Genomic DNA, 12308 nt, shown 5'->3' with positions numbered 1-12308 from the left:
AACAATGACAACATGCCTGAAAAAGAATCCTTTTTTTCTGCAGAGAAAAATGCTTTCTGGAAATTTAAAAATTATAATTGAAAAATATCTTGTCCATGTGATCGATCCATTTCCTAACTTAATGAATACTATCAATAAATAGTGCTATATAACAAATCAAACATTGCTGTAGGAACAGATCACTTGGCCATAATACTGTTACCCAGAAAATTGTATAACCTGTATATTATGTTTATACACAGAGAAGTAAGAGAGAAGTTATCTGAAATAAAAACCTGAAGTAGCTGTGAATAATAATTAAAGCAATATATCTGCAATGCATTTTTCTCTGAACTGTTTAAAAATATAAACAAAGAACATATGTATATGTGTATTATATACACTTATCTGTTTATATGTGTATATTTTTACATTCACAGAAATACATATGACACATATCTCACTGCCTGTTGTTATCTCTCTTGACGTCACCTTTCTTTCTAATCTTCTTCATCACTTTATTCAGCCACATCAGCCTCCTTTCTGTTCTGGAACACATCAGACATGCCCCTACCTCAAGACTCTTGTATTTGCTGTTCCTTTTGTCTAGAATGTGTTTTCTGCCCTAACCTCATTTCCTTTAGGTCTTTACTCAAATACTACTTTTTACGTAGGTATATTCTATCACTATATTTTAAATCACAGCAACAGTCCCTTTGTCCCTTCCCTGTTTTATTTTTCTCTGTAGTACTTAGCAGTGTCTTATGAATTATATTTTTTACTTATTTACTTTGTTAACTTTTCTCTCCCACCACTAGATTGTAAAGTCTATGAGGACAAAGATTTTTTTTGTCCGTTTTGTTGATTACCATATCCCTATCCCTTGGAACAATGTTTGATATGTAGTAGGTGCTCAATAAATATTTGTTGATTGAATGCATGTATTATCTTTCTTTATATCTAGTATTTCACATAAGATCCTAGAAAACAAGAACTCAGAACAGTAGCATAAATGATGTCTTTAAAATTTAGACATTGAGGAATGAAGTATTCCTAATAAGCAAAGATATGGAATCTGACATTTGATTATTTTAAAAAATGTTAAGTACTAGTAAGCTACTCCTGCCAAACTTGCAAAATAAATATCTGTGGCTAAATTATTCTTTAATATATGTATAAAATTATATAAATTCCATAATAAAGTTTTAACAGTAAAATTTGGAGGTAAATTAGCAAAGTGGATGATCATTTTCCTTTTCAGTACAAAAAGAACATTTATAAATGGTGTTCATATGCATAATTTTAAAATGCAGACTTTTAAACACTTATTTTAAAAGATATTTATAAAAGACCTACAAAGTATCAGGCAATGTAGAAACATAATGTATTAATATTAAACAATATCTGACATATTAAACCAATATTTATGTTTGAGCTAACTAAGGTTACTGAATCATTAGTATATCCAAAATCTATTTAGTTTTATACATTGTAAGGCAATTTTATGATATTTCAGAGTATCTCCTCAACTTACTTTACAAGCCCTGAGGGAGCGTCTTGGTGAGTTCCTTGGTGAAGATGCTGTTGCAGAAAAATTCTTATTTCTGAAATGCATTGGAAATAATTTAGCTGTGGTAAGTTTTCTTATTTTTTTCTTCTGATTAAGGAAAAGCATTGCTTATCAAATTATGTTTCTTAAATGTTTATGAAGTCAGCTTCTTAAAATACTATGAGATGTGATCTTAATCATAATGAAATGGAAATATCACTAAGCAGACAGATCAAGAAAGATGGATCTCATTGACCTCTTTGTCGAGCATAAAATGATGGGTTTTTTACAAGTGAATTTCCTTGAGAAGAAAAGACAAATTTAAAATGTGGTCATATAAGTAATACATTTTTAAATTTAAATGACAGTTTTTAAAAGTGTTTTACACAAGTTCTTGTGTTCTGGAGGAAAATGCAGTTCTCATTGCTTGGGCCACAGCTAACCTCATTTGGTGTGAAAATAGTAAGGCTCTAACATATTTTTCTTTTTATAATATTTTTGGTATCAGCTATTATCTATTGAACTTCCTACTTGTAGGTTCTATAATTTAGTGGTATAATATTTGAAGTGAAGAGTATTCCTAGCTGAAATTCCCTATCTAACAAGCCATCAGATCTCAAAGTTTCTGGTTTCTCATATCTGTATAAGGTTTATTTCTTTAATCAAGATTTTCTGTATTTAAACTCTTTAAAATGTAGTATATTCTTATTTCACTCTAGTTAACATATTGTCATTATTATGTATCTATGTGATTATTTGTTTAACATTTAACTCTATCATGAGATATTATTAATAGTTCCTTGTGGGCGGGGCTTTATTTTATTCACCATTATATTTATAACCGGTGCCTAACAAGGTGCTTTGCATTTAGAGGTGTTTAAATGTTTATCGAGCAAATTAAATAAAAATGGAAGAAATAAGAATTTTCCCTCAAAGTACTACTATAATTTGTTATGTGGGATTCTTGGGATCAGTAGCTAAATGAGCAGAAGCGTTTGTCATTAGGGTTCTGTTTGGTATGCCAGAATATTAATTTACTGATCACTAAGTTAGTTTTCCTCAAACAGGGAAGAAAATGAACAGTACTCATAATCTTTTGGTTTGTCTCATGATATATAAATATATAAAATATCAATCACAGAATCTCAGATTGGAAGGGACCTTAAAAGAAATTTAGGTCAACTTCTAAAATCCTTCTAATATTTTATTATTTTCAACAAATATTTATTGATGTTTTTATACATTCAAAACTAGAAAAAAAGAATTGGACACAGATCCTACCTTTAAAGAGTGTTCAGTGTAGTGGTGAAGAGACAATATAGAATATAAATTAATAAAATATCATATTTTATATATTCAGAAGAAAAAGAGATTAATTCCAGCAGGGTAAGAGGGGAGGTAGAAAACTTTAAGGAAGAAATGATATTCAGTTTCGATCTTGAAAGATAAATATTTGATATAGCAAAGATGAAGGGTGGGAAAATCTTTCTGAGCAGAGAAAATAGAATGAGCACAAAAGTAGAAAAGCAGGCAACTAATAAAGAATAAGTACTTAATTTTTTTAATGGAGCATTGACTACATGAAAGGAAATAGTGGGGAACAAGTTACAGTTTGTTGAAGATCTTAAATGCCAGATTAAGAGTTTGAATTTTTTTCTGAAGCCATGGAGTTTTTGAACAAAAGGGTGACATGATTAGAGCCTTCAGTAAAATTAATTGGGCCTCACCTAGAAGGATGAATTGAAGTGGGAACAGACTAGAGGCAGGGATTCCAGCCTGAAGGCTTTTACAGTAGTCCAGGAAAGAGATAAGGAGGGCCTAAGGAATAGGCTGCTTCTTATATTTCATCTACTACCATCTTCTTCTTAGTTTTATACTTCAGCTACAAACTCTTTCTTTGGTCCTCAAATATGGCAAACTCATTGCTGATTTTTAGTCCTTAAGCTTGCCTGGAAATCATTTCCCCCTGATTTTCAGATAGCTGGCTGCTGCTTTTCATAATTCCGGTCTCAGCTCAAATACTGTCTTTTCAAGAAGGCCTTTCCTCACTACCTAGTTTCTAGATATTCTTTCTTCAAGAGAGTCTCTATTACATCACTGTTGTATTTACATAAAACATATATAACAATCCTAAATCATTTTTATGTATTTAATATCTACTCCCGCAGGTAGAAGATAAGCTCCATGAGAACAGGGACTTTGCCTTATCACTGTATCCCTACCAAGTAGAGCACTGCCTGACACATAGTATGCCCTCAGTATTTGTTAAATAAATAATAAATGATTTCTATAGTTTGAATATGTAGGAAATAAAGTTTACTAGGGTAGCCCCTGGAGTCAGATTACCTGGTTTTGAATCTCAGCTTGGATAGTTCCTAGTTACATAATCTTGGACAAGTTATAATACTTAGCTTTTCTTTGCCTCAGTCCCCTTTTCTGTAAGCTATGGATATGACATTTTAAGGATTTACTGAGCTGATATATATAAGGCACTTAGAATAGTTCTTGGCTCATAGTGAGTTCATGCAAGTGATAACCATAATTATTATTATTAAATGACATAGAATTTCTATTATTTGGTTCAGTGAATAAAAGTAGGATCATGTTCTACATTTTGTGGAATCTAGTCATAGATACTAGCTTTTAAATTTGATTTATATGCCACAAATATATGCCTTCTGCAAAAAAAGAAAAAAAGTGGAGGTAAAATTGAAAAATGTTACAAAAGCTCTAATTTCTTCTTGTTTATTTCTAGGTGAAAGAAAAGCAAGAATCAGAACTGAAACTCAAATCATTTGCTCCTCCATATGTATGTAATGTGACATTTTAAATTTGTGCTAATTTTTAAGTTTATACTACTTTTTAATTATGAACTAATTTTTAAATTTTTCTATGTTTAGGCTCTTCAACCAGAATTATATTTGCTTCCTATAATGGACCATTTAGGAAATGTTTATTCAGCATCATTAACAGTTACTTTAGATGAGCAGCAGACTAATAATGGTGTCACTGAGGCTGATGGAACAATCCACAGACCAGTTAGTTTAACTTTGTCAAAGGAAGAACTTGGAAGAGATCCCAGTTTGTTACAAAACACTTGGAAAGGGCTTCTTAACAAGAATCAGGAAGAAGGTGATTTCAACTGGCATGGGAAAGACAAAGAAGTTATTATAGTACATTTTAGCAGTCAAGTCTGTGAGCAAATTCTGGGCAAACCTAGCCTTACAAATATAAGCAGTATAAAAGGAAAGCTACTGTTCAATTTAGGGATTTTTAAAAAAAAAATAATTTAGCCAGGTGGAAGAAAAAGAATAATTTAAGTACTATGTTAATATAAGAACAAAATCAAAATAGTTACAGCACTTAAATTCTACTGCCTTCACTTTTTTTATTATAAAATAGTTTCAGATAAAATTAAGGCTACAGGGAAAGAGAAAAGAAGGATTACTGCATAAAACTTTGGTATTATTCAGAGGACAGAAGGATCAGGAAAACAATATCAAAACAAAGCAAAAACAACTGTAATGTTGGGAGACATGTGTATTTCAAAAAATTTTTAAATATTTAAATCTGGTTACACCTATCCATTTACTAATAACTTGATTCTTAAAAAGTGGTAGATAATTAAAAATGCTCAAATCAAAATTAAACTCATGTAACTAAAACTGACTACACTCTCTAAGAATCAATAGAAAAAATCCGTTGAACTTTTATACCATATTACATGAGGAAATAAACTGTGAGGGAAAAACACTTATACCAAACATTTATAAATAAAATTAACCCCCCAGAAATAAATGACAACATTTATTACAACTGCAGAATATATTCTTAACCAGTTAACATTTCTTGCATTCTAAGTTTATGATATACCCAGAGATGTTCCAAATTTAGCACTTTCTTTAATCTTAGGAACATTTAATATTCACTGTTTATTACTTGATGTCAGGGAGATACTCAGTGAGAGTCTTTATCTTCTTCTTTATCTGGACATGTCTCTGCTTTCCAGTCATAATAATCACTTAAAGGAAAATCACTTTAAGGGGGAAAAAAAAAAGGAAACAAAAATTCATAGTGGAATCCCAGTATTCTGGAACATTGCAAGGTCAAGTGGCTAATGAAGTGGGCAATTGCCCTGCATAAAGCTGTGAGTAGTATATGTCACACCTTGGCTATTGGCCAGATTCCTGAACTATGCTCCTTGCATGAAACTCCTTCAAAAGAAACTTTGGTGGGAGTTTTTAATTCTATGAATTCTGTGCAAATATGGTTTTTAAATGTTAATAATTTTTTGGTGCTTTACTACAAAAAAAATTATGCTTTAAATGAGAAGCTAGTGTATGCTCATTTTAGAAAGTTCTAGAAACATCAGTAAGTATAAAGAAAATAAAGATTAATAACATTTCACCACCCAGAGATAGCTTCTGTTAGTATTTTGGTGTATATTTTTCCAGTTATTCTTTTCAGTTCTTATGTATTTTTTATTTTTCAAAAATGAGGATACGTACAAACTTCTCAGAAGCCTCTTTTATTTTAAAATATATCATAGATTTCACATCAATAAATACAGATCTACATCATAGAATTCCCTTGAATCATAATTTATTTTCCCAACCATTTATTAATGTTTTTGCTATTATGAATAGTTCTATGAACATTTTTGTAAATGCAGTTTCATGCATTTATCCTATTATTTTTATTTAGAAGTTTAACTGCTGTTTCTAAGGTTTTTTGTTGTTGTTCTTTGAGTACTTTCTAACCTTATATGTCTTTCTCTAGTCACATCCTTTTCTTACTTCCATAGAGAGAACTACTACTTTGATTTTTGTGATAATTATTTTCTTGCTTTTTTTAAATAGTTTTACAACCCAGATATGTATCCCTTAATAATATAGTTTAGTTATATCTGTTTTGAATTATATATATATGTGTGTGTGTGTGTGTATACATACATATTTGGACTTACTTCTTTTATTCAACATTGTAAGATCCAACCATGTTGTTACACATAACACTATTTCAGTTATTTTCATTGTTGTACTATCCCATTGTATGAATATATTACAGTTTATTTACCTAGTCTACTGATAATGGATATTTGGTTAGTTTATAGTTTAGATCTTTTATAAATATGCTGTTATGTACATTTTTGCACATAAGTCCTAAATGTACATATGAAAGAGAATTGGCATTGTGTACACATGTTCAACTTGACTAAACAATGTCCATGTGTTTTCCAAAGTGGTTGTACCCAGCAGCAATATCTGAAAATTCCTATTGAACTATAGCTTGCCATTATATCAAATAGTTTGCCTCCTTGTTTCTCTGTTCCACATTCTGGATAATGTTTTCACATCTGTCTTCCAAATCTATCTTATGAATTCTCTCTTTATCTCTCTCACAAACATCTGTAGTAAAATCATTACATTGAATGTTTAATTCCAAATATTTTCTTTTTCTTTTCTAAAGGTTCTGTTTGATTATTTTTTCATATGTTTAATGGCCATTTGGATCTGCCTTCATGAAATACTATTACAAGTGTTTAAAGTTAAATACTCATTCAATTTTCTGTTCTTTCTTTTAAAATAGTGATCCATTATATATATTTATAAAAGTTCTCATCTCTTATATATAATGAATCAGTTTTTAAAAGAAAATTTTAGTGGGTGTGTAATTCTATATTTTAATTCATGGCTTGATTTTTTTACTCTATGATTCTTTTTTTTTTTTTTTTTTTGAGACAGAGTCTCGCTGTGTTGCCCGGGCTAGAGTGAGTGCCATGGTGTCAGCCTAGCTCACAGCAACCTCAAACTCCTGGGCTTAAGCGATCCTACTGCCTCAGCCTCCCCAGTAGCTGGGACTACAGGCATGCACCACCATCTTCGGCTAATTTTTTCTATATATATATTTTAGTTGACCAGATAATTTCTTTCTATTTTTAGTAGAGACGGGGTCTCGCTCTTGCTGAGGCTGGTCTTGAACTCCTGACCTCGAGCAATCCACCCGCCTCGGCCTCCCAGAGTGCTAGGATTACAGGCATGCCCAGCCTTACTCTATGATTCTTTTGATGACAGAAATTATTAATTTTTGTCAACATGCTCTATCATTTACAGAGAGAAAGGTGTTGATATCTTCAAATATCTATCAGTTTTTCCTTTATCTATTTTGAAGCTTTGTTATTAGGTATATGCATATTTAGGATTACGAATTGACCCCTTATATTTCTCTTTATCTCTGGTAATAGTCCTTATTTTGAAGTCTACTTAGTCTGATATTATAATATAGCCACTCCAGCTTTCTTGTGATTAGCATTTGCATGATATACCTTTCTCCAGTCTTTTAACTTATCTATGACTTTATATTCAAAATGAGTTTCATGTAGACAGCGTATACTTAGATCTTGACTTTTTTATCTAATTTGACATTCTATACTTTTTAATTGATGTTTAGGTCATTTATATTTAATGTAATTATTGATGTGGTTACTTTAAAATCTGTTTTGCTATTTGTTTTCTATTTGTCTCATCTCTTCTATCTTCTTTGTTTTTCTATTCTTGGCTTTTGTTGGATTGAATAGTTTTTATGATTTGATTTTATCTCCACTATTAGCTTATTGGCTATACCTCATTTTTAAAATTTTTTAGTAGTTGCTTTAGGGTAGAGGTCAGAAAACACCTATTATTTTTATTTTAATCTATGTCTAGTGGCCTGTTTTTTGTAGACAAAGTTTTATTGAAACATAGCCATGCCCATTCAATTACATTTTGTCAATGTCTGCTTTTGTACCACAGCAGAGATGAGTAGCTGTGATGGAGACCTATGGTCTACAAGCTTGAAATATTTACTATTTGGCCATTTAAGCTGTAGGCTATGTATTATGCACCTTAATGTGACACCTACTTTTGAATTATATACAACTTCATATATAATATAAGAACCTTACAACAGTATGCTTCTATTTTGTGCTATTGTTGTCATACATTTTACTTCTACATATGTTACAAACTCCAAGTTACATTGTTACCATTTCAGCTAGTCATTTATTTTCTTTTTAAAGAGTTATGTCTTAGAGATTTCATTTCTTTTTTCCCATTTATTTAAAAAAATTTTTTAAGTTACTATAGTTTTATTATATTATTTATTGTTTTACTAATTTTTTTTTTTTTTTGAGACAGGGTCTCGCTTTAGCACCCAGGCTATAGTGGAGTGGCAAGTGGAGTCACAACTTACTATAACCTCAAACTCCTAGGCTGAAGTGATCCTCCTGCCTCAGCCTCCCAAGTAGCTAGGACTACAGGTGCATACCACACCCAGCTAATTGTTTTCTTTTTCTTTTTTGTAGAGATAGAGTCTCACTATGTTGCCCCCATTTATTTTTTATTTATATATATTCATGGGGTACAAGTGTAGTTTGCCACATTAATATATTGCATTGTGGTAAAGTCAGGGCCTTCAGTGGGTATATCCCTGAAGCAACACATATTGTACCCACCAACAAACCTCTTATCATCCACCATCCTACCACCACTCACTAACCCCTGCAAGTCTCCACTGTCCATTGTTCCACAGTTTCTTTCCATGTGTACACATTATGTAGCTCTTACTTATAAGTGAGAACATGCAGTATTTGACTGTTTGAGTTGATTTACTTAAGGTAATAGCTTCCAGTTCCATCCATGTTGCTGCAAAAGACATTCTTTTTTTGTGGCAGAATAGTATACCATTGTTTCACATTTTCTTTATCCAATCCTCCATTGATGGACACTTAGGTTGATTCCATATCTTTGCTATTGTGCATAAGTGCTGCAATAAACATAAGAGTTCAGGTATCTTTTTTATATATCGAGTTCTTTTCCTTTGGGTAGATATACATTTATCTTTTAAAGAAGTTAAAAATAAGGGGGAAGTGACTTTTTATATTTACCCTATTATTACCACTTCTTTCTGCCTAAAATACTTCCTTTAAAATTTCTTGTAGTGAATATCTGCTGATAGTGAATTCTGGCAGCTTACATCATCTGAAAAAGTCTTTATTTTGTCTTTGTTTTTGAAAGATATTTTCACTGAGTATAACACTCTGGAATGACAGATTTTATTTGTTGTTTTTATTGGCTTTTAATATTTAAAGATATCTCTATTGCTCTCTGTTTTGCATAATTTCTGATGACAGTCTGCTGTTATTTTTGTATTTGTTTTTTTTTTTCTCTCTGCTGCATTTAAGATTTTAACTCTGGTTTTCAATAGTATGATTATGTGCACAGTATTTTATTTTTTAAATTTTTTAATTTCAGCATATTATGGGGGTATAAATGTTTAGGTTATGTATATTGCCCTTGCCCCACCCGAGTCAGAGCTTCAAGTGTGTCCATCCCCCAGATGGTGCGCACCGTACCTATTACGTGTATATATACCCATCCCCTTCTCCCCCTTCCCATTGGCCTGACACCCAATGAATGTTATTACAACATATGCACTTAAGTGTTGATCAGTTAATACCAATTTGATGGTGAATACATGTGGTGCTTGTTTTTCCATTCTTGTGATACTTCACTTAGTAGAATGGGTCCCAGCTCTATCCAGGATAATACAAGAGGTGCTAGATCACCATTGTTTTTTGTGGCTGAGTAGAACTCCATGGTATATATATACCACATTTTATTAATCCACTCATGTATTGATGGGCACTTGGGTTGTTTCCACATCTTTGCAATTGTGAATTGTGTTGCCATAAACATTCTAGTGCAGATGTCTTTTTTTTATAGAATGTCTTTTATTCTTTTGGGTAGATGCCCAGTAATGGGATTGCTGGATCAAATGGTAGTTTTACTTGTATCTCTTTGAGGTATCTCCATATTGCTTTCCACAGAGGTTGTACTAGTTTGCAGTCCCAAGTATTTTAATTTTATTTAAATCCTGATTGATGTTCTCTGAGCTTCGTGAATCTGTGTTTTATTGTGTTTCATTAATTTTGGAAAATTTTTGCCATTATCTTTTTGAATGAATGTTTGGTTCACCAAGTTGCCTTGCAAAATCAACTCTGATGAATTTGAGAAAAATTATTATTTTATAGATTATCTACCTTTTTCTCCTGGTTCAGGTAAGAATACTTTTTTGGCTTTCTACATCGTAAGATGAAGTGTAACTGCAGTTCTTAAATTTTAACGTAGACAAATTTGTTGGCACTTTCTTTTATGGTTAGTGTTATTTATATCTTCTTTAAAAATCCCAAGGTCATGAAAATAAAGTCCTATATTATCTTCAAATGTTTTATGGTTTGCTTTAATGATTTGTGATATGCAAACATTTCATGGTTTGGTTCATTAATCTAGGAATTAATGTTTATGTGTGGTATGAGATAGGTTTGACTCATTTATTTTTTTCTAAATTAAAAAATATTGATTCCTCCAAGGGAAAAATGATCTGCATTAACACTGCCAGATTCATAGGTCTTTTGTTTATATAGATCATGTAGAACATTAGTTTTGATATTTTAAAGACAAATTGTGTAGTTTTGCTATATGGAGAAATTCTGTTAAAGCGAAGGGAGATTTTATAAATGAAAATGTACATGAAATAACAAATGACATTTTATGCTCTGTATTTATACCAGCATTTTCCAGAAAATGTCCTCAGAGCACTATTTAAAAGATGCTTTTGGCAAAAGGTTTCTAAAGACAATTAAATTTGAGGAAAACCTAACTTGCAGAAAACCCAGCTCTTGCACATTCAGTTGTACTTAGAGACAGAAAAAATCCTGCAGTAGGAGAATGTGTATGTAGGGGTTTGTGTTGCTGCTTAGTGTTGCTTGACTCAATGTTTCCCAAACTTAATTAACCAAAGAATTTTATTTTTCACATAAACTAAAATTTTATGAAATTCACTATGGAAATCATTACCTTATATCTGTATATTAAAGTTTATGGGGATTCTGAAAGATAGGACAAGATTATAGTATACACATATAAAAACAAAATTTTATTTTGGTTTTTTCATAATATTCTGAACTTTATCTGCCATGGATGACCATCAACATCAGCTGGGGAAAAAGCCACTCCAAAGGAAAGCAAGGCTGCAAAAAATCAAATTGGAAATTCTGAGTTTCCAGGATCATTGGAAGATTCAAATAATGACTATTTTAACAAAAAAAGGTAACTAGTATAGATGCTGATTCTACATGTCATAATTTAAACTGTAAGAAAAAGAGTGAGATATCCAGAGTACTGTTGTAAGGACTTAGAACAAAAATACGAATGAAATTCGTGATATTTTTAACTGAAATTACCTTGATTTGGATCTTTACTGTTTTATAGTAATATCCTTTTCCAATATAGTGAGGGATAGATTATAACTTAAATTTATTTCTCTTGTAATCTTTTGGTCATCAGGAGCAACTTGATGACAGAAAAATATCTGTCTTTGCCTTTGTTAGAACTAATTCTTCTGCCTCTCTTAGGTTCTTGGTTATAGATAAACTAATTAGTATGCTTGAGTTTCACACTGGTATCATTTCATTCCAAATTATAGTACTTAGATAAGATTTGTGTATATAGTCTTTTGAAATTAAGACAAACGTTTTTATAAATATTCACAAAACAACTATAAACAAAATATGTTTCTAAAATTTCCAGTTATTTTATCTTACTGTAAATATTGGACTAGGATTTGAATTTAGCTATATATAATGAAATATGATTTTATTGCTCATGCTAAATGTAGTTTATGTTGATCATTAATGAGTTTGAAAGAAAATATGATAATGATCTCAGGCTGACTTTGAAAA

The 12308-nt window shown here is 31.2% G+C and overlaps 1 protein-coding gene across 1 annotated transcript in view; it reads left to right on the top strand.

Annotated features, from left to right (window-relative positions):
• Positions 1-12308, top strand: part of SPATA1 (spermatogenesis associated 1) — a 53941-nt gene that overhangs the window by 4745 nt on the left and 36888 nt on the right. The window contains exons 3-6 of the mRNA XM_045547647.1: positions 1496-1613; positions 4284-4337; positions 4429-4660; positions 11565-11676. Of these exons, the coding sequence (XP_045403603.1) occupies positions 1496-1613; positions 4284-4337; positions 4429-4660; positions 11565-11676 (516 nt within the window). The remainder of the gene's footprint in view (positions 1-1495; positions 1614-4283; positions 4338-4428; positions 4661-11564; positions 11677-12308) is intronic.

The sequence above is a fragment of the Lemur catta genome, chromosome 3 (assembly GCF_020740605.2).
Source record: "Lemur catta isolate mLemCat1 chromosome 3, mLemCat1.pri, whole genome shotgun sequence".
NCBI lineage: Eukaryota > Metazoa > Chordata > Mammalia > Primates > Lemuridae > Lemur > Lemur catta.
Note: the sequence above shows the minus strand (reverse complement) of the source record. Positions and strands in the feature narration are given on the sequence as shown.